This window comes from Uranotaenia lowii, chromosome 2 (assembly GCF_029784155.1).
Source record: "Uranotaenia lowii strain MFRU-FL chromosome 2, ASM2978415v1, whole genome shotgun sequence".
Classification (NCBI taxonomy): Eukaryota; Metazoa; Arthropoda; class Insecta; order Diptera; family Culicidae; genus Uranotaenia; species Uranotaenia lowii.
The window spans coordinates 253650417-253673523 of NC_073692.1; the positions used below are offsets into that span (position 1 = coordinate 253650417).

The 23107-nt window shown below is 37.5% G+C and overlaps 2 protein-coding genes across 5 annotated transcripts in view; both read right to left on the reverse strand.

Annotated features, from left to right (window-relative positions):
* LOC129744705 (60S ribosomal protein L11) overlaps positions 1–20133 on the reverse strand; it is a 259877-nt gene extending 239744 nt beyond the window's left edge. The window contains exon 1 of the mRNA XM_055737371.1: positions 20127–20133. Within this exon, the coding sequence (XP_055593346.1) occupies positions 20127–20129 (3 nt within the window). The 5' untranslated portion in view covers positions 20130–20133. The remainder of the gene's footprint in view (positions 1–20126) is intronic.
* LOC129744701 (visual system homeobox 2-like) overlaps positions 1–23107 on the reverse strand; it is a 166886-nt gene that overhangs the window by 45468 nt on the left and 98311 nt on the right. For all 4 annotated transcript variants that reach the window (XM_055737364.1, XM_055737365.1, XM_055737362.1 and 1 more), the window contains exons 3-4: positions 21297–21378; positions 20716–20842 (exon numbers count right to left, since the gene is read on the reverse strand). In XM_055737364.1, coding sequence (XP_055593339.1) covers positions 20716–20842; positions 21297–21378 — 209 coding nt within the window. The remainder of the gene's footprint in view (positions 1–20715; positions 20843–21296; positions 21379–23107) is intronic.

The window sequence follows — 23107 nt, forward strand, 5'->3', positions numbered from 1 at the left end:
CCGATAAATTAGGAGGTTTTTGCAGCTGATAAAATGTGCATCTCATGGCTTACTGGGAATTGTTTATTTTCATGAATTTTGATTTTGAGTATAGCCAACTTGATTTAGTAGTTTCATAACTATGATGGTTATTAATATTAGTTTTAGGAAAAGTTTGAAATTCAAGTTTTTTTACATATCACATGAGATGAAGAATTATGAGAGGCAACTGATCGACCTGAAACCACAGGAAAAACCTGCCCAAAGAAGGAATAAATCCAAAGCTTTCATCCGCCAGTCGAAATTCCTCTCCATCGCACTCGCATCGCATCTGTCGGCTCAGTCTGTTTGTTCAGCTTTAATGGCATAAATACTAATTACAAGATCTATGAATCGTTCCCGTTGTAGTGCTCGCTGGGTGCTTGTTGGCGGTGCGAGCCGTTTGTCGGCGACTCCGCTGATCAGCTCACTTGAGGCCGATTTTGAAGCTTTCAGTGCACTTGAAAGCTTTAATAAATTTTCAACTTTTGAAGCACCTCTGAGCGGTTTGTTTTGCTTTGCCGTCATCATCATCGCTACGCGGATGAAATTGTTGAGTTCCACTGCTGAAGGAGGCACAGCGCGAGGTTTGAGGTTGAGCGGCAAGTTCCTTCACGTACTCACGATTGGATGGGAATTTTGGCTCGTCGTAGCTTGGTCTACAGCAAAGCTCTAATTGCGCTATTATCAACTTTACCGAGATTCGGATTGATTGAGCTTAATCCGGCGCTCCATTCAGCCCACTCGTGCTCCAGTCTGCTGTTATAGTTTGATCAAAACTTGGAACATTCCTTCTTATAATCTATAGATCTTAGTTATGATTTACTATATTGAGAGATTGTGAGGTTTCAATTCGGGAGGCGCTTGAGCGTGCATGCGGCTTAAACGCGCTTTGATGTGTGCTGAAGCATAATTGCCTATTACAAACACCTAGCTACATACATATAGGTGCGCGTCTGTTAAACCCGACGACCCGATGAGTGTTGTTAGCTCAAGTGCTGTTGGCTTAGAAATTCTCGGTGTCGATGAGGCGGCTCGGCTTTGCTTTCCTTTCCTTTAGCAAACTCTTTTTCATCGATTGGCTCCCAGTTGGCTGATACACCTGCAGGCCTTGGCACTTCTTTGCGAATGTTGTTTTAAGAATCAGTTTTAAGTAGGCGTAGGCGAAAACAAGACCCAAAACATGAAATGAGGTGACAAACAGAAAAACTGCATTTTTTCTACTTTTGGTTCATTTACAGCATATATTTTTAAATAATGATCGTGAAACTGTTAAATAATTAAAAACAAAAAATTGTATGTAAGAAAAAATCAGAATAAACTCTTAAAAGTCTCCCTCTACCGCATAGGGCAGAAATAAAAGATCTCCACTGCTGGCGATCCAGAGCCTTCACTTGCTGTTAGCCATAGGTCCTGTCAACTGTGCGCAGTTTCAGTTTTTTTCAATTTGTTTTTTTTTTAACAAATTCTAAAGAAACGATACATTAATTGTAGAAGTACAATAATTTTCCCGCCCGATTAGCCAAGACCATGGTGTTACAATAACTAAACAATGATTTTTATTCTTACAATGAATTTCAATGTAAAATTAAGATCTTTTTTAGAAGTAAAATTTGTAAATGATGGTGAAATCACCATGACAATAACTGTGAATAATAAGGTAGAAAAATAATATTTCACTGTAAATCTAATTCAGTAAGTAGGATTTTAAATTGAGCGTGTATCATTTGCTGTCAGACCGAATATTTATATTGTGAGTGCGCGTGTTCGGTGTAGGAAAAAAATTAGTAAAATTACTCCGAAGACCTCGCTACGGTATACCTTAAGATGGTAAGTTATTTCAGTTAATCAATTCAACTTCCTTGAATTTTATGATATTTTGTTTTTTACAGGAAAAACTTACGAGATTGTGGCCAATAAATCGGAACAAAATTCTGGTGGAGGTCTTGTTACATTTTTCAATAATCAATTCAACGTTTAATATTTAGCCTTGTCTCATAAACCAATCTTGAGCTCAAATGACTAGGTCTTTCGTTAAACAGGCATATTGACTTCATTTCAGTAACTTCAAAAAAAATCGTTATCTAAAATAATCTTTTCTCAGATTCTTATACACAGAGGCTTATTAACCCGTTTAAGGAAAAATAAATTGTACTGGTGATTATTAGGTGAAGTACAAATATGTTTTCTAAGGCCTCACGAAACTGTTTAAAAAGCATAGAATGGCTATCGGAATATTTTTTAGACAATGTTTTTTTTTCATCATTGATTCAAGTTGTATTGAATGGATAAGACCGAATCGTTTGAGACGAATTATTTTTCGTCGTTTTGTTGAAAGCTCATAGCAAGCTCATGCTTTTTCTTTTCAGTAATAGCGAAATCAATATGAGGCAAAGAGTAGAATCGAATTGATGAGTTTCCAAAAACAACCTTTATCAGTTATTAATACAGAAATCTCATTTAATTTTTTTTAACTTAAAAACGAGGTTTTTATTTAAAAAGCATAAGACATAAAAAATTTAGTTATAATTATACTTTGAAGTATCTCTTCATTTTGAAGGGTCGTTTTTGGAAAAAAAAAATCAATATAACAGGAATAATAGCTAGTAAAATAAGTTAGCTTCAAGAAAATTTTTAAAATATGCTTTATTCACCATAACTGCATTATGGTAAAATTTTTGCCTTTTCGTCGCTGCCTCATAGATAGAAGTAGGAGTTTCCTTAGGAAATATCTAGGAGCATCGCACCATTTGCCAAAATGGAACCTGATCTTAAACCTTCCCCAACTAACAAAACCCTTTCCCTGGATATTTCAATATAGATTCGCAGACGTATAGACGGTTTCTATAGTTGGAGATATTGATTTACCTTTGTTTCTAAATTTTTCAAAATTTATCTTTGGAATATAAAGGGGCGAAAGGTGTTAATTGATCCTATGAAGTATCCTACTAACAATCATACCTGCATCCCTCATTGACTACTAGGACGTGGCCGGCGCCGTTATTGATCATTTTCAAAGGGAGAGCATGAGTTTTGTGTATTGCGAATGAACTGCTAGTCACAAGCACCATTCTTTTGGTCCTTGCACAAAATTGATGGCCTCGATCAATCACGGAGTAGCAACCATTGGCGAAGTAGAACTTGTTCTGCCTAGCCACGCCAGCGATCATGGAATTGGAAATGCGTAAGTTGAGCAAAGCCTAATAAAATTTGCTATTTGAAGTCTTTAAAAATGTTCGGGCGGTGAACACTTATAATCAGGGTTGACAACATTTTTTTTTAAATCAGGGACTGTTCAAATAAAAATCAGGATTCGTCAAAGTAACGAAAATTTCGCTCAAAGTGATGACCTTTTTTTGGTCGTTGCACCCAATTTTAACTACAGCAATGGTATCTTATGCAGCTGCTTACTACACATTTTTCATCGCATTCACAAAAATCAGGCAAAATCAGGCTTTTTTTGAAAATCAGGGAAATCCAATGGCTAATCAGGTTGTCGGGTTGAACCTCGAAAATTCAGGCAAATCCTGAAAAATCAGTCACATTGGCATCTCTGCTGACATTAAGTTTCACGCAATCAAAGCAGCCCATTATAACAAGCCGAACCTACTAAACGTTTTAAATTAGGATGGCAGCCAAAGAATTATGTCGAAACACTGTCGAAAACAGACCTGTACAAAATTTCAGCTCAATCAGATTCGATCTAGGGGTGCCTCAAAGGGATCACAAAGACGATTTTTTTACCCTTAAAATGATTCGGCATGTAAAATAAATCACAGATCTCGCCAAAAAAACACCTAGACTTATTCTTTCACTCACACTCACTTTCATTTCGTTGAAAAAGTTTCCAAGTTTAAAACAATATAATTTCTAATGAAAAACAATGTTTTGATTATGTGCATCTAGTTCAACAAAAATTTACATTAATGATCTAAATTTATGTCTTATTCATTAAGAATTTGTCTTTAAAAATGTATGGCTTCAAGCCTTTGTGTCTTTATGGTGTGTAATTTTACGCCCAATGTGATGCCCAATGTGATGTATTATGCATCAAATTTGACATAACTTTACACCAAAAAATTGAATAGTATGTTGGGTGGTCCATTTATTTTCCGCAAGGGTGGTCCTTAATGACTAAAAAAATTACATCGAGTTTGAAACAAAAACGAAAAGAAACCATTAAAATTTGCGAAAAATGAAATAAAAATAAAATTAAATGGCAAAAATGACAAAAATAACCAAAAATTACAACAAGACAAATTTGACAAAAACAAATATTTGTTTTTATTTTTCTTACTTATTTTATTGTGGTTAGTATGAAGAAGAATTGTTTCGAGATAGAAGCAGATTGTAATGAATAGACGGGGATGTATAAAATATATAATATCTGTCATCCAGGATACAAAGCAGCTCAAGTGCAACGTTATAGCATTAATGATTGAATCAATGTGTCATGATTCTCACTGTGCCCGTTTAAAGCTTAAACCTCAAGAGGGTCACAAAATTATTAGCGTGTAGACTTAAAAGCTGTGCCTTCAAGAGTAAGAAAGAAAAAGAAAGAGAATGTGCAAGTGAGCACGGACGTTTCTAAATGAAAACCAGCATTCTGTCGAATAAATTTGGTAGCTGTAGTTTCTTTGTTCGCCAGTCCGGTAAGTTGGTGATTCAGTGATAGGTCAGTGAAATTAGATAGCTGTTATCAGGAATGGATCCCGAAGGATACGACAATGGCGCAGCCACTGCTCCTATTCGGTAAGTTTCTAATTAGCACTTAAAAAAAAGTACGAAATGATCTCTGAACGCGCACTTCTAATTTGACGCGAAATGCGCAATAATGTTCATAAGGAACAGTTGAAATGGAACAGTGCGAATGCCATCTAATTATGTTTTGTTTACGTTTTACATAGCTCAGTAGCATTCGAACAAGTTACCGCCGCGAAATATAGACCGTTTTTTACTTCTGAAATAAAGTTGTTTTCGCCAAGTAGTGAAGTTTTTGTAATCCGCGAGTTTCTTGTTTGGGTTCGAAAAGTTCTTCCGGGAGTGCAGAAACAATCTCAAAAGCAAAAGGAGTGTTGACTCTTGATGATCGAATTGAATCGTTGTTCAGAATCATAGCTTCTACATTAAAGATTAAAGTTTGCTTGTAATGACGATCATCGAGTGCTAGTCTCGATTCCTCAAAATTTATTTCGACTTACAGTCTCGATTGTAATTTTCCAACTAGTTAGAAAAAGACAAAGGAAGAATCGAGTGATAGTCTCGATTTTAACTTTTACCTATTTCGCGATTAACAACATAGCACTCGATGAGAATCACGATTGTTTAAAAATTGCTTCGAGTGATAGTCTCGATTTTAATTTATTTGTTTGATTTCGATTAAAAAAAAGGAAGCATCGACTGATAGTCTCGATTTGAATCTGTACTTTTCTCGCGATAATCAACATCGAGTACAAGTCTCTGTTGTTCATTAGTTAATAGTGAGTGACAGTCTCGATCTGAATTTTTTCCTGTGTTCTTTTCAGAAAATCGAAAAAGAAAGACAACGATCCTAATTAAATCAATTGTTTAAGGAACACACGTATGATAGAGCTAAGTGCGAAGAATTGAAATCCTACACGGAAAAGAATGTAACGCTGGATGATGTAATTTCTGGAGACGACGTAGTGTTAGAGCTTTTTGTTGTTATATTCTGCATGCAGAAAAAATCCAAAATATGAGCGCTAATAATCATAGCAGCTTTGCCTACTAGCGACACTTCTCATACGTCGCGACGTTGAAAATAATAACGACGCAGCGCGAGTTTCCTAGGAGACTTGAAGCATGCGATTGATCGCCCAAGGAAATGTACAGTAAATAACATAAACAATGTTCGAGTACTACATCAAAATCGCCTACTGGACTGAAAAAAGAAAAACAAACCTGTGAATGACAGGAATTTCGCTAGTAAAAAAGCGTCGCTAGTCCTACTGTCGCTATTCGGTTTGGTGCTATACACATAATAATACATCTAAACGACGTACGCGAATGCGAACATGTCGTGTAGTGTAATATCACCACCTTCTATGTGATATCGCATCAAGTAGTCAATGTTTTCCTCAATTGACGTTCAAATGTTATTCATTTCAAAAAGTAAGAAACGGATTACGGACCTCAGCTGTATTTGTTTGGCTTGTAAGTACAACCAAAATCGCCTCTTTACAACATGCTATAAGCGTGGCAAGACAGGAATCAACTGTCGAATCGACCATGAATGTTGGTACATCCAATTCTCATCGCTCTACAGCTGCACCCAATGTTGATGGATCTCGAATTTTGACGAATTTTTATCAGTTTTCGTTATCCTGCATTAATATCCCAGAGTGTAAAGCGAATGAAGGCGGTAGTATTGGACGAAGTACATTTGAGATCTCGATCGATTTATTAACGGACCATTTCAAGCTGGCTGGAGTCACCGATGAAACTACTCAATACACATTTCTGAAAACTAAAGCAGGAGACAAGATTACTAGAAGTGCTCAAAAGCACTAAATCATCAGTTGAGGCTCCTGATGAAACATCGGAACACTGGTTGAAGGCATATTTCGCAACGAGTTCAGAATCAATGCTTCAACGTCGGAGATTGATACTTGTGACTCAAGGTAAGGACGAATCCGATTTACAGTTTGTCGAACGCGTAGGTGCTATTTGTGTGATTTCGAAGATTCGAAAACGTTTTCAGAAATTATAATTACTGTGGCAGGCCAAACGCGAAACTTCCCCGTGGGGGATCATTCACTGAGTTGATCGACAAAGTGCGGGGAATTGAAATGTTCAGTATAAATGAACAATATTTTTTGACAAAGTACAACAACGATCAGCAGCAGCAAGCTATTGTCGCACCAGTTAATATTCATGATCCTAAACCGGGTCCATCAGCACAGTACTCTTATAACGATGCAACGTACATGCGCCCCCGAGACCATCGTAACAGTTTTTCATCCCGAGGGGGGATACGACACAGATCTCGACGTTTTAAGCGGACATTTGTCATCAAAATTAGTTTTTGGATTTTCCAGAAATTATTTGACAACCTCTCTCCCACCTTTAGGTGATTTTTTGAGGATAAAAAAATCGTAACCTTAAGCTCTTTGGGGCACTGCTAAATCAAGTAAGATTAAGCTAAAATTTCGAATTATTCTTCCAATAAAAAAACACTTTGTGCATGGATGGAATCATTCGTTGTCAAGATGTTTTCAATCAAGAAACGTTTTAACATTCATAAGGTTTTAGTTCAAGCTTTCAAGAAAGTAATTTATAACGATATTTTTGTAGAAAATGGTTGTTTGTTTTTCCCATAAATCTTTCCTACAGCGCTAAAATGACCGGCAACTTCGTACTCTCGGGTCCTTAGTTCCTTCATCCATGAAGATTTATCGAATTTGCTGGTCCTTGGGCGGCAAAACCCCAGGGCAGAGTATAATGTAATAATCATAATCTTTCAAGTATCAAAACTGAGTGCCTTCTTGCAAGATTGATACCGCTTTCTTCGGTTCGGCAACAGATCATTTAAGCCTGGAAACGATAATTTTCATAATAGAATCATTTTCTGCGCCATTTGCTACATTGTTTATTATGTTGTGATAAAGATTTTGATTTAATTTATTAAATTTATGTGAAGCGATAAAGAGCAATAATCGTAATTTAATTCAATTTTTCCCTCGAGTGAGCCAAAACAAACGGGTACGCCGTATTTTCCCTTCTGCTCGCCCCAGAGTCAATGCCTGGGTAACCCCCCGAATCCTGAGTTCACTGATGGAGCCAAAAAGGCAGTCCTCTTGTTTGTTGGTGCTGTCTATCCGGAAGCCCGGAAGGGGACTTTTCGGTAGTTCGTCACCAGTCACCACCCATTTGCGTTCGAGCTGCTGCCGGTCGTCGTGGATTTTGCCATCCGTTAGCCTTAGACAGCCTTAACGTAGGGACCAACCAAAATTGGTGGCACCAGTTCGTCGACGACAAACTCAATCCGATGCAAAAAAGGGAATGGCAGTGTACCTACTAGATGTGCTCGGGATGGATTAAAAGCGAGATAGACTAACTGAAAGAGAGAGAGAGTACGACCGACTGGTACGATTTATTATCACAGTCATAATTTGATAATGTTTATAATGAAATAATCTCCATTTTAGTAGCCATGCCGTCGAAAAGCAAAGCCCAATAATGGGGGCATTTGCTTTTCCTGGTTAGGATAAACTTTAAACTTTTAGCAAACTGTGCCTTACTTCATTCGGCATAAACTGGAAGATAGTTTCATTTTCAAAGGCTAAATTCACAAAATTTAAAATTTTTTTAAGGATCAAGGGAAATTACTAGTAATTTAAAATATGAATTTGCATTCTATTTATTTTTGAGATTGAAATATTAAATAAAAAATCTATTCATTAATGTAAAAATTTCCACAGTTATATCTCCTCAAAAAACATTACCCTACTGTTTTGTGACTGCCTCTCGAACATTTTTTTTCTTAGCGTTTTTACATCTGGACCAGTTGAGCGATTTGTTGACCGAAATTAATGTTGCACACCATCTGATGATACGTCTACTTCAAATGGCAGATCCGTATCGGCTATAGTCTATTCCTGCGTCCCGTCAAGTACATTCACCCTCCAAAAACCACTATTGGAAAAACGATTAGGGAGGATTACCACCCTAATCCCTTTCCGAATACCAAGCGAGGGAAATATCTAGCGACAAAAAAAAAATCGTACACTTTCACTTGTTCTGGAATTTCCCATCCACGCAGGCGAGAACAGCATCAGAAATAGGTACCTAGTTGGTTTATCATTATTAAGACCATCGAACGAGTGCCGGGCACCGGTTCACACAGTGGGTAACCCGGGATCGACCGGTAGCGACACGTTATTTGTCCCGACACGTGGCTAGCCGATGGCCAATTATTTTGCGGTGTTATTAACAGGACTTTTCTTCTCCAATTTTCCATCTAATGAAATAATACACAGGAGAAGCACCAGGACAGAAAAGAAGCGCTTAGGGAAAGTCATGGCATGCTTCGATGACCGGGTATTTTCATAAGTATAGCTGTATACACCTCAACACCACCCATTGATGAGAATGTATTCAATTATTATGAACTGCTATTTAGAAATGATGACCAAAACACATAATTCGGTGCCGACTCAACGGGACTCTTGAGGTGCAATTTAGCAGGCAGTTGTTTTCTGAAATTTTGCATCCTTGATGTGTTGGACGGAAGGTGAATCCAATTCGATGGGTCTGTCACTTTCAATCAGTGACATGTTGGCCTGGCCCCGATGTTGCAGTAATGACTGGGCGTGGGCGGCACGTGACCCGCCAGACGTGTATATCTTGTAGAAAAGTGAGGAATTCATTGAAGAACAATCGTCTGCCTCGGTAATAGCTAGCTAGGTTAGAGTTTAAACGTGCTTTATTGAATGATTATTCATATCTCATCGACAGACCCGGCTTCGTGTTTTTTGCATAGTATGAGCGATTGAACGAAAAGCCGCGTAGGTTTAGCTACTGTTGCGAAATATACGAACGAACACATCCGCCAATTATACCATTTCGTGAAATTATAATGGTGATGAGACTCGGCACTCGCCCACCTGCTGCGAAGATTTTTTGTTTGTGGGGCGCGGTTATGTTTAGTTGGTCATGGAAAGGAGGGAAGCAACCTTTCGGCAGATGCAAGAGCAATGGCTGCTGAGATTTTTGTTCTTAGTGCGTCGGGTAGAGTTCAAAGCTGAATTTCGTTTGCTTGGCGTTTGAGAGCATTCTCAAGTGCTAATATAGAATGAAATGTACATAGACGTACGTTTAAAGCAATATGTAACATTTTTTTTCCCTAGCAGCACCAAATTGCCTATTGAACGCAATACCATTTTCCACGTTTTGCTGCTCTTTGAAATCATCCTATGGGCCACTTGAAAGCTTACAAAAGCGAGAATCAAGCTCGTCAGAATATTTTAACGTTAAGCAAACACTTCTCGGTCGACGTCTTTTTTATTCACAAATTAATCCACTTTCTCATTGTGTACGATTTAACGCGGGAACAAAACCCGATATTGGGACCGAGTGCAAGTGTTAGTGTTCAACATTTTACGCTTTCTGCTTTCGCAGGTTGTCCTTCCGTTTCGTGTCTGCTCCTCCTGATGAGCGAGCGCTGAAAGATGAAGAAAAGGTGTTCTTTTGTACGGGGTTGGTAAACACGCTGACTCCTTTTGCCATGTTATGCCAGGTCGAGTGCATCCCTCTTAAGCTCGCTGATTAACGCTTTCGAAATCCGTCAGTGTTTATTTTCCAAGTGCATTTCGATATTTAGTTTCTTTTTCCAACGAAAAGAACATCACCGAAGCAGAAATAAAAATGCACTACTCATTGCCACTTCTGGCAACAGCAAATGCCCGGCAAGTGCGAAACGGGACTGGAAACATGTTAACAACGCGATGATCGGCCGATATCCTGCCACCTACCTGTATATTTACCGCCATGACCTGATCCGGCGATTATTTCATCCAGGCCAACCCAAGTCAGAGGCTCTCGCAACTGACTAGCATTGTTAGTCAATACGTATCTCTGACGCGCGCGTTTAAAGCTGCAGCACAGCTGGGCTGCGCGCTTATTGTTATCCCGCCATTCGAAACGACAAAGTCTCCTACCATCCGTATAGGAGGTATGAAAACTCGATACTCGTCGAACGATGATCCCGAAATGTGCAAAATCATCAAATGGTGGGATATATACATCTCAGCCATAGAAGAGCCGTCTACCAACGTATTATAATTATAATTGAATGAACTACCCAGTCATGGGCGCGCTTTGTTCATTTCATTATCCGGTTCAACCCTCCGGGCGATCCGCGGGCCGTTGGGTAGAGCGGTGGGGTCACTAACAATCAGCAGTGAAAAGTTTTCAATGCAAACAAGTTAGTTAACACATGTTTAGATGCCATAATGTGTTTGCAGTTGTGGCACAATTTAGATGTTTTTTATTCAGAACTGAGAACTTTGTTTCAGTTTAGAAGAAACATATTCTTAGTTGGCTCTGAAAGAAGTTTGGAAGAAGTCGTGCTTCTGGGATTCATTCGAATTGGTTTCTTAGGAAACCAAACTTTGAAAGAATTCAACGTATGCTTCTCTGCTCGTTTTCGTACCTTTGATGCCTCGACCCAGTACCGCCTTCCATCCGCTATAACAATAACAACAACCCGAAATCAACGACCGGGAGTGATGAAGCTTTCTTTAATTTGTTACAATAACACCGAATGTTCCTGATGATAATGTTTGGTCAATAAACACCGGCAAGAAAAAGTCTGCTCTCTGGTACCTACCTTCGACCTACTCGAGTGGCTTCCAGTCCAGCGAGCGGGCGGCATAAATATAAAACGATAGCTAGATGAAACTGAGCAATTGATGAAGCGCTCTCGATTGTCCAGCTTTTTTCGACGGTGGCGGCTCAATTTAAGCTCGGTGGGAATATTTTAATTTCAGATAAATTGAAACAAGGGAAATTAAAAAAAAAGGTAAAATTTGCCGAGGTGGACGCTCGTGGATGCCAAAATGGTAACTCCTACCTCTTCGAGATAGAACTCACCTCACAGCGAGGTAAAGTTTTCCTGGATCGAGTTGAAAAAAGGAACAGTTCACCGAGAAAAAAGGCAAATTTTACCTCGTAACGAGGTAAAGTTCACCTGAATTGAGCTGAATGAAAAGGTACAATTCACCTAGAAAGAAGGTAAAACCGAAAAGCTTAATCTTACTTCGTAGCAAGCTGAAGTCGGGGGACTGAGATAATATAGGCTTGCCAGATACTTTCAGGAAAAAGCGGGACATTTCACGAAAAAAAGCGGGACATAGCCGAAAAAAGCGGGACATTATAGAAACTCTTAAAAAAAGCTTAGTTGTATACATATACCATTAGCCAAAGTTGTTCATAGAAAAAACACTACACTAAGTTTTTCCTACATGACTTCTATTTACACGATCTTCGCCATATGCACCGATATTTTCCACGGTTCATACAAATAAACACGTATTTTGAGGGAAAGTATTTCAAGTCGTGCATGTTAACGGCGGATTTAATACCGCGTAAAAAACTTTTGCTTAACCTGTAAAAAATTTTGTTTGTTTTGTTATGTGTTTAAAAAATTGAAAAATCAAGAAAGCTTCCATTTCAAACTATTTTGAACAATCGAGTCGAAAAAGATAGACAATTTGAGTAAGATTCCGGCAAAAAAATTATAATAATCTAAAATTATTTGGAAGCAACTTAAACAATATGTTCTTCATACATTGGTTGAACGTGCTTCAAGAAAGCATAACTGAATCAGAATGTTACTGTTATGCTAAGAACTTTAGAGATATTCAGTATTGTTTTATAAAAACTATGAAAAGGATTGCTTATTTTGAGAAAAGACGTATTTGAGAGATTTTCTGTGTTGAACCAATTATTTCAAATTGAGACTAAAGGTTAATTTCTTCCAGTGTAAGTTAGTGAAGTTTGTATAAATTTCCCAAGAAAAAAAAGCGGGACATTTGGAGGAAAATGCGGGACAGCGGGACATTCAACAAAAAAGCGGGACATGTCCCGCTTTTGCGGGACGGATGGCAACCCTAAGATAATAGGAGAAGATGCGTCAATGATCACACAAATTGTGCAGCCAATGATTGAAATTGTGTTAGTTTGTGCGGGAAAATGAAAATGTTTGAGTTAAAATGAGAGAAATCAGTGCTCAGAAATGTGCGAATTGTCGCAATTTGTGAAGCAGTGGTAGAATTTTGATCATTACCATTCAAAATGCATAGAATTCACTCTCTATTGCAATCCCTCGGGTGGAGTTGACTTGGATTGAACTAAACAAAACGGTACAATTCACCTCATTCATTAATCCATCTCATTCATCTTCATTGAGGTTAGCTGTTTTGTCATTCAGTAAAAAGTTTTGCTTCGTATCAAATATGTGAAAATCGGGACAGAAAATTAAATTTTTGAGGTTTAAGTAGTTTGTCATTGTGTTTTTTTTCTTGGAATTAGTGGAAAAAGCATAGTGATCAACTCGATTCTCCGTTGATTTCACCCACCTCCAGCAGTTGATATGATCCGCTGCAAGAGGAAACACACTTCCTATTTACTTCAACAATAAGTGAGTCCATCTTATTGATTTATTCTTAACTGATGTTCCAATTCGGGAGTTCCTATCTAAGAATTCAGAAAATTGAAAATTTCTTGAATAGCGTCAATTGATTTATAAAGAAACGTGAGGTGATCCCCGGCATTTTGCGAGGAGTGCGTTTTTTATCATTGCAACCTACTTTTTCATCAAAAGAAGTACAATTTCGAAAACATTTGCGGGTTTAATTTATAATGAAGTGTTGAAATTACCATTTTGTTTTAAAAACAAGTGACTGGAAGCGAAGTGAGAAGCGCATAAGAATTTGCATGAAATTGTCGTTCAAATAGAAGGATTCTTCAAATTATGTTGGGCCTTGGAAACTGACAGTTTGGTCATATGCTCGTTTTATAAATCATGTTCCAGGTTTAAAATTTGCAAAATTCACCAAAGCTTCCTTTGCTAAAGGTAAATCAGAGATAAATGGACTCTGTTGTGGTATGAGCCTACTTGGTTGAATGATTCAACTGAATCAAAGCAATCGAAAAATTCCTTTTAATTCAACCACGGTAAACCGTGGTTGAATTAAAAGGAATCTTTCGATTGCTTTGATTCAGAAAAATGGACTTTTTTCTTCGTTATGATACGTTGCCATGACGACACATTTGAATTGTCCGGCTTACTGTGTCAGTCATATAGATGTGTGGTTAAAGTCACAAACTGATAATTGATTATATCAATGTTCAAAACTTTCTCTCGTAAAATCTTTTGGAAGAGTTCATTTCGAAAGATTTTGTGATATTCCTAATTTTTGTCTCTGTTCTTCCAATATTTTTTTTTAAAGAGCGAGTATAGGCGCTATATCCAAGGTCAATGACCAGATATGATGGTGCACAAGAATCCAAAACATGTGATTTGATTAAACGTTTAATACCATAATAATAATATGATACAATTACAATTTACGCTCTTGGATTTTATCGACTTTTTTGGCGGGTTTTAATATCAAAATACCAAAACTTACCAGTTTTCCAGACGTTTCGAGCTACTCTGGGATTCGCTCCTCTTCAGTGGACAAAATTACTGGCCATCGTCTTAACTACATCGTCCAAAATCAAAGTAGTTTAGATGGCCAGTAATGTTGTCCACTGAAGAAGAGCTGAAATTTACAGACAAAAATGGGTGGATAGAAGTCCCCTCTGCTTCTCGGTAAATTTAACTTTTTTTTTATTTTCCATGGGAGGAAGCTTAAATTAGGCGATTCAATAGTGTGTTTGCACAGCATCTTTGCTATTGCTATTTTGAATTTTTTGAAAAAGATTTTTTATCAATTGAATACGAAACGAGAGAAGGTATTCTAACTAAAAAGTTTGGAAAAATTGGTGACTCTCAACCTCAATTTAATTCATTATTCTATTGTGAGTTCATCCTTGAAGCGGATATGCTAGGTAACAATTATGATGTGGTAGTTTTTGGCGCTGCAGTAGCTCTTATTAGCGCCTGCTGTCTAAATAGCCACAGAGCATGACTAATTGGATTCTAAATCCAAAGGACTAACCGGGCTGGCGGGTGAAGCACGTGCCAGTTTTCCAGAGTGCACCACCAGATACAGTGTGAAATATGATAGCGTTTGGAAACAATACCGCGCACACAGTTTGGCTTGGCCGCAATTCGAAAGGTTTGATGCTGAATCTCGGTGGAAAAAAGTGTCTGATGATGATCGCCCTCTAAAAAGTTCTTCTCTCGAGACTGCCGTCAATATTTTGTCATACGATATCCCAGTAGTGCTTACTGATTGGTGATATTTAACTCTTGCGGCGAGCTTTGCAATTTAAACTTTTTTTTCCAATGATTTAATCCACATTTTCAGCGACTAGACAAACAAGCAGGGCTGGATTAAGCCATCGGGGGGCCCGGGTCAATTTTTCTCGGGGGGCCCCTATGATCCTTTTTTTTTCAAATGCTATCCCAGAGAATACGTAACATTTCAACCGTGTAAAAGAACTGGAGATGAGTTCAGTACACTGTCTTCGAAAAGCCATGTTGTCTGCGTAAAAGATAGTTTTTGGTAACTTCAAATAAAAATTTTTAATTAATCACGTGCAAACATTGCGGAAGAGTTTAGAAATTTCTCAAAAACGAAAGCTTTGATTTGAGCTGCAAAATGCAAAATTTAATTTTTTTAAATATCCTTATCACCAACTTAAATTCTCTGATTTGAAAAAAATGACCAGATAGATATTTTGAATGATTTTCATTTCATCATTGATTGTCTGGTTTGTGCTTTATCGAAAGATATTTACTAAATAACAATTGGGAAGTATCATGAAGATTTGAAACATAGAATACAAAATTAACAAAATGATTAATTTCACATTCCATAGAGATACAGATATAAGAGTTTAAGAATTTCAGATTATATTCAGAACCACAATTCAGTGTCTCAAATCTGAATCATAAATTCAAATCAAGTTTTGAGGAACAAAATATGCATTAAATAAATAAAAAAAGAGATTCAGAGTTACAATCAGAGCCAAAGCAGGAATTGCACCAAATATGAATTTCAATTTTATATCTTTGAAATCCAAAAAAAAAACCGTTTCATCCCAGTTTATGAGTATAATTCTCATCAGATAAAAAAAAATTGTAATCAAATTGTTATTCTGATTGTGACAAAAGTTTCATTCGAAGCCCTCAAAGCCAAAGGGGTAGAAGTGCAAAATTAGTCGATTGAAAAAAAAATCAGAATAGAGATTAAACACAGAATGAATTTAGTACCTTAAACAAAGATCCCGAGTTCTTAAAATTCAGAAAAACTATGAAACTGAACTTCAGTAAGTGAAGAAACAGCATAAGTTTTGAAAATCTCAATGAATTGAATTTGGAAAAATGTAAGATTAAAAACATAGAAATATGCATGTTAAGAGAGTCACTCAATGATATTAGCAACTCAACTATGAGATCGTTTTTATTATAATTATAGAAAGATCATTTGGGAAATGATATGATGAATTCAGGATATTTACTACTGTCAAATCTGTTGAAAATGTTTCCATACGAATTTCAAGTCTAAGACAGAAATTGGGATTGTACTGTCGATTGGTCCAATTTAAGCAACTACAGTTCTTTTTTAGATTTTATTTTTGAAAATAGGTAGGGAAAAGGGTTTAGAATTTAAAAACCAACGTAAATTTCAATAGTAATGATTTAAAAGTGAAAAGTCATTATAATACTCGGTATCAACCTGGACACTGCCCGCGTAAAATTCTGAAATGATTATCATAAAGCTTCTCTGTTATCTTTTAGCACTGAGAGCCAGTTTTGACGAAATTTGCTGCAATTTTTGTGCAGTAATCGTTTCTTGGAAAGTTAACGTAATAATGAACAATTTTATTGTGCAAGACGTTTATATGTAATGAAAATGTGGAGATATTTTTCTTTATTTTAACTTTTCTGTACAGAATATCCTGACTAACATGTTCGGATGGAAAAAAATGAATGTTTGAGATGTTTGCCTCATATTCTTTCTAATTTAAGATGATTAATTTAGGAATTCAGTTATCATTATTTTTGGTCAGATTTTGGGTTGAAATTTTGTATTTCAATACCAATATTTTGATATTTTCAGCCCGCAAAATTCGCGAGAACTCCTTTTCTACTTACTCTAGGGGACCTCTTACGTAAGAAAAAACTATTCAAGATATGATTTCATTGGGGCCTCTTTAGTTGGTTTATTTCAAGTTTTCATTCCGAATATCTAGTCTTGAATTCTTTTCATAGATTTGAAGAAATTGGAGTAGTATGATTGAAGTAATGTTAAAACTGTTTTTTCCCTCGGGGGGCCCCCCTGAGCCGGGGGGCCCGGGGCAATTGCCCCTTTTGCCCCCCCCGTTAATCCAGCCTTGCAAACAAGTATAACTAAATACAACAACCTGGTTATTTTTATTTGAATTCGTTTGTCATCGGGGATCTATTGCTTCCCTTCGCTAGCAGCAGGCTTTAGATATTCGCTTCGTTTGCCGCAAATTTTCCAATCGTTACCGATGCAACCACAGTAACGACGCTGTTTTTCGTTACTCGCGAACGAATCTAAACTATAGACACTATAATTTCATATAGTCTGGCAAAGAGAATGACGGGAGCCAATCGAAATGTCATTTGCGCGGAGCCAATCGAGCATTCTATGAAAATGTTCAAGCTCTTCATAGCTCTCTCCAGTTGCAAAATAAAAAATAGTTTCTCAGATTCTTAAATTACCTGCTATGTTTGTCAGTTGAACGCGAAATCCCTTTTACAAATATATTATGATGTATAGGTGAAAAAAGTAGTGAAAATTCTGCTGAAAAACTTTTGTTAATGTCACTAAAAAGCCAAAAAAGTTTAGTGAATTACAATACTTCAACCATGATATTCCAATATTTAGATAGTTTGCTCGATTGGCTCCCGCGAATGACAGTTCGATTGGCTCCCGTCATTCTCTTTGCCAGACTATATGAAATTATAGTGTCTATAATCTAAACGTGCAACAGAAAAGCGACGTCTTAGTGAATTATGTACGACGATTTTTCGTTCTGTTTGTGTTGCCTAGCGTTCCTTGTTGATTTTCTCCTCCCGATTTTCAGTCATTGTTTACTCCAGCAATCATTTACTTCGCAACTGAATCCATTCGCCTGCGAGTTGATTCGGTGCGAGTTGATGACTATGTTCTTGATTCATGCCCAGACTCAGACCTTTAAGGAAGAATGCTACTAGGGATTTATTCCCGGGATAAAGACTACGACCTATTTTTGATAAATAATTAACATAACTTGAGAGTAAAATAAGCCAATATTGGCATAGATGTGGTTTTTGTGCACCTCTTGGGTCCCTCGAATTAATTCGCTTTGCTTCATGAAAAGTTCGCGGCGAAGCATGATCGTCAGCGAGTCGAGTAGATGTCGAATAATTCGACGCCGTCCACGCGCAATGTATTCATTGATAGCGAATGATGATTGTTTGATGGTTACCGATAGTTACTCAGAAAATAACTGATCACTAAAGAGGGGGAAAAACCAAACAAGGTATGCGTCGTCCGATGCTGAAAAGCGTCGTTTGTAAAGAAAATAAACTTTCTATGTTGTGGAGTAAAATCGTTGGTGACTAGGATGGGGGTAAAAAATCATTCTGAACGAAGATCAGCAACCTCGGCTAGCAGCACTAACTTCATAATCTGCCATACTTTTCGAAAGCTTCATTCCGTCAAGATATCTTCAAAGGTGAATTGAAACTTAACTTAGAACATAACTTAGCTTAACTAAGAATACAAACAACAAACATGGTGCGCCGTTCATTTTAAGGGAAAATATATTTCTAAAAAATTTATCTACATGTAAAATATATGAAATGAAATAAAAAAAATTGTAATGAACTTTTCAATGCTAATTATGCAAATAAATTCGTATATATCCAGGCTCAAAACTGTGCTAATTAGTTGACGAGACTAGCTCTTAGCAACGGCAGTTGTTAACATGCCTATTGCGAAAATCTTCGAAATCAAAATTAAATCGTCAACCGGTATCGGGCCAATCGTTAACCTCAAAAAAGAACAGTGTCCCGAGCTTTGGCGACGGAAAAAACGCTTATCGTCCCCGATTATCAGCACGCCGGATTGGATCCGAGAAAACTCTGATTCAATAAAGTCACTTCCGTCCCGGAGCAATCCGTACCGGTTACGCAGAAGACCCGTAACGCGGCACGTCCCGATTGGCAGGACACCACTGCATCAGCCGGCGCCACCGACGCGACGCGCCCGCTAGTGATACCACTAACAAACTCAAATCGGCTAATTTCCTGTTCCGCTTTTATATGTACATGTATATGGCGAATTTCATATCCTCCGGGTGGCTGGCTGGCAGAGACGGATGTCCCGTAAGCACCAAAAATAAAGCAACCCGAGATAACTAAGTGGCATGGTTGTATATTAGATCTCTGCAAACTGGCTGACTGGCGTGCGTATTAGCCATCAATATCTCTGACTCGGGAGGAAGAGGTAAAAGCTCCGGTTGGTGTGGCGTTCACCGAAGTGCAAATTACTACGACTACACTGTTAACAACATTGAGCAGAGCGCAACTCTACGAGAACCTATATGGAGATATTGGGGTTGTAAATGGATTGCTCCTTATTCTCTCGGCATTTTGTTGTGTTGGTGCCGTAGTTTGTGTTCCACCCTCAACAACAACCACCCACCCACCCGCGGTTTCTATGGTAGCTACCCACCCGAATGCAGGGGAAACTGCTACAAAACAAACAGATCCATGGTTTACTGAGATGTTTGGTGGCTCCACGCCAAACAGATGAACAGCGAGTAGACGAGAAGTGGCGCATGCGACCTAATGGGTAATTTTACAGTGTTGCCTTTCACCCAACGTATTTTTTTTTACTTCGTTGTAAAGTTGGTTTACCGGTTTGACATCGTCCTTGTTAGCACATTTTTTTGGAGCACACTTTATTCGTGAACTAGAGTGAATTTATGAATCTGAAAATGGTTCCAATTTATTGCGGACAGTACCTATACGAAGTGTGTTACATTTTGTTTGTGGCGCTACTTTATTAGCTTCGGGATGACATTTTTTTCTCCTCAGTGCTAAAGAGCTGTAATGCTGTTTTTTTTGAATAATGATATGAAAAAGGGCAGCTGAATTTAAAAACATGCATAATGTTTTTTGTAACAGTGCAAAGTTCGGAAAGTATCATGACCGACCAAAACACTCATTTGTGCTTGGTGTGTTGGTGGAATACGAACCAACACGAAATTTTCTTCCATGGTTTAACGGTCTTCTGATGCAAGCACATTCCAAAGAATAAGGAATAAACGGGAGCCTGTTTTTTATACACAGCTCGCTAGTCTCGAGCCAAGTTTATTCAAAGGGTGTGAAAAAGTGAAACGGATAACAAAAGGAACTTGATTGTTAATTAAGACAAAAGGGATATACATGCAGCCATATTGGAAATATTTTGCCAACACAAACACCTTCGTTTTCAGCCGAAATTCCAGATGTCAGAAGCAGTGCGAATGCGGAGCCGTATTTTTTACTGTTTTAGATGAGAGAGATTGAATTACACCCAGAAACTCCGACGCTTCTACGGTCGTATACCTACGGTTTTTTGGTGGAAGATTTGTGCTTCATAAATTCTCATCCACAGAGCAGTTAAAATACTGCTAGCCTCGGTGGAATTTTGATTTCCGAAAACACGATGAATCGATGGACAAAGCAATCCGGATTTTTTAAGTTTTTTCAGTGAAAATAAAACCTTCTATTGTTCTCTACATGAACAATAAAGCCTCTTGGGACCCATGAAAGGGATAATGTCTCAAATCGTGGAATTCCGTAGCTCACTGACACTGGCACAAACGCGGAATTCCTGGTTGAATTCCAAGCAACTCAACACCGAAAGTGGACCTTGACCCAGTGAAAATTCAATGGCAGCACAATACTTCCTACCAACAGCTCATCGAGTGCTTAAATTTAGTCGTTCAGGTCGCTAATTTGCAGAACCGAAGTAGAGGTGTTTGGGTTCAACGACTTACCTGTATCCTATCCTCGGGCAGGTCGGTTTTGAGCGAAAGCATTTCTCGGGCGTACACATCCGGGTAGTGAGCTTCCTTGAAGGCTTTTTCCAGCTCGTCTAGCTGGTAGCTGGTGAAAATTGTCCGACTGGCGACGGGAAAATGAAAAGAGGGAGATGAAGAAAAGGCATGCGCGTTAATTTTCACTGCAACAAATCGAAATTTTCCGTATGTGCCGGCCGACGGTAGTTTTCAGAAAGAAAAAAATGGCAGCAGTCATGAGTGGAAATAAATGCTTGATGTAAATGTATTTATTGATGAAATTGTATCGAAAAATGCTTAAGAATTAAGAAAGTTAATTAAGAAAAACATAAGAAAAAAAAGTTAGTGTTGCACTTTCAAATTATCATCGAATATATTTCACCAAATATGAATCACGGATGGGTTTACAAAGCAATACAACGGAGTGTTTCTTAAGTCAAAATAACTTGAACATCTAAAGAAATCACAAATCTTCAGTTATAACATGTTATTAGATGACGCTCTGTGTAACGTAACAAATAAAACTGATGCCACATTTCTGCTTTTGGTTGAAATCTTACCTGTGCCTTCGCTTTTTCTTCTTCTTTTTTCCGTAGCCATTGATGTTCTCTATCGTGAAGTCTTTGCTGTGGTCAACTCCTCCTGGAAATAGAAATAATAGGAAATGCATGCATTATTTATAATAATTATGTATATTACACTTATTTTGAAATTCATAAAACAAATCAGAATCACCATATCAAGACGAAATGAACACACTTTCTTAGGAGGGAGAATGATCAAACTAGAAAGAATAGAATAGAATAGAATCACCATAGATATCAACTTCAGGACTCCTTCGGAAAACGATAAACTTAGACTCTCCTACTTGGTCACACTTGTTTTTTTTATCCGAACGATTAAGTCGTGCATTTTCAACAGCTGATAACTCAAATCTACAAGTCAAGGCTCTTTGCGTCATACATTACAGTTCGAGAAAAATCTGATGGCATAAGGGTCTGCAACCCAATACCTAATACTTATTTATTACATTTTACAATGCTTTGGGGATATTACAATGACCAGGCCTAACGTGGGCCTAACCTTTAGTCTATTTGTCCTATAGTCGAATTTGTCCAACAATAAAGGACAATTCACGCCATCCTAAAGGCGATTCACTGTTGTTCACAATCTTGCTAATGGATAACATACGGTAGCTATGAAACTTCCCAGGTTGAAGTAAATCAAAGCCGTTGAATTTTGAATTTGAACTTGTTTAGTGTTCTACCTTAAGCATTCCAGATTGCCTGATTTGTCCCGAGCTTGCTCGAATTTCCAAAGAAAAAAATGGGAAAGCCGGTTGCCTGGATATCGAAGAAAAAAGCCCGGATTTTGCCCGGATTCATCCGTAATATAAGCAAAATCCAAACCAAAAATTCAAATAAAGTAACATGTTGTTAACATAATTAATGGTTTTTGAGTTTAATAACAAATTTGTTTGAGCTTGTTTCATCGGAACGAACCTGTAAACATTTTTTGGAATTGTTATGTTAGAATTCAAGATTGCGTCGGTACAAAATAATTTGTCATGGGTTATTCTTTCAACTTTACTCCAGAATCATAATAAGTAATTCCTGGATTTTAGGTGGATTGGCCCGGATATTACCCGGATTTGAGTTGAAAATTTTGGAATCCGATACCCGGATTTTTGGGTAAATATCTTCGGATATTGCAGGTCCGAAGAGGTTCGGGAAAAACTGCAAAGCTTATTCTACCAACAGCATATTTGGGCGCAAAAAATGTGACTTCAGTTTTTGAGCTACCGTAATCCGGGTTAATATTGATCACTTTTTTCAATATTTTTCGATTATTTTTCTGTTAAGGGAAATGTGGCATGTTTCATATTTTTAAAATCAGTACTGGACTCCAATGAACGTAAACCATGGTTGCAGAAATTTATTAGACCACTTTTAATTTGAATAAACAATCGATTTCGGCTTTATATTGAATTTGATGCTTTGGGGTTACATTGATCAGTCTCTATTTTGACGGCTTTAACGAGTTTTCTCGATCATAAAGGATACAAAACACCTTCATAATATTTAAAAATGCTAGTTTATCAATTTTACCTTGCTTTTTAACGTTTTCTTTTAAAAACATTTATTATTGGAAAAGTACTATTATGTTGCATACATTTAGGGGCAAAAATTCAAACAATTGCTAAATAGTTTGAGCTTAAAAATACAAATGAAATTTTACCTTAACACATTCCTCTAGCCCCTTTCACTATTTTCATTTTAATTTTTTCTTCAAAGTTAACCATTTGATAGGATTTCTATCCATTTGTCCAATACGGGCTTACTCTTGGAAAATGTCCTCATTTTTTAAATAT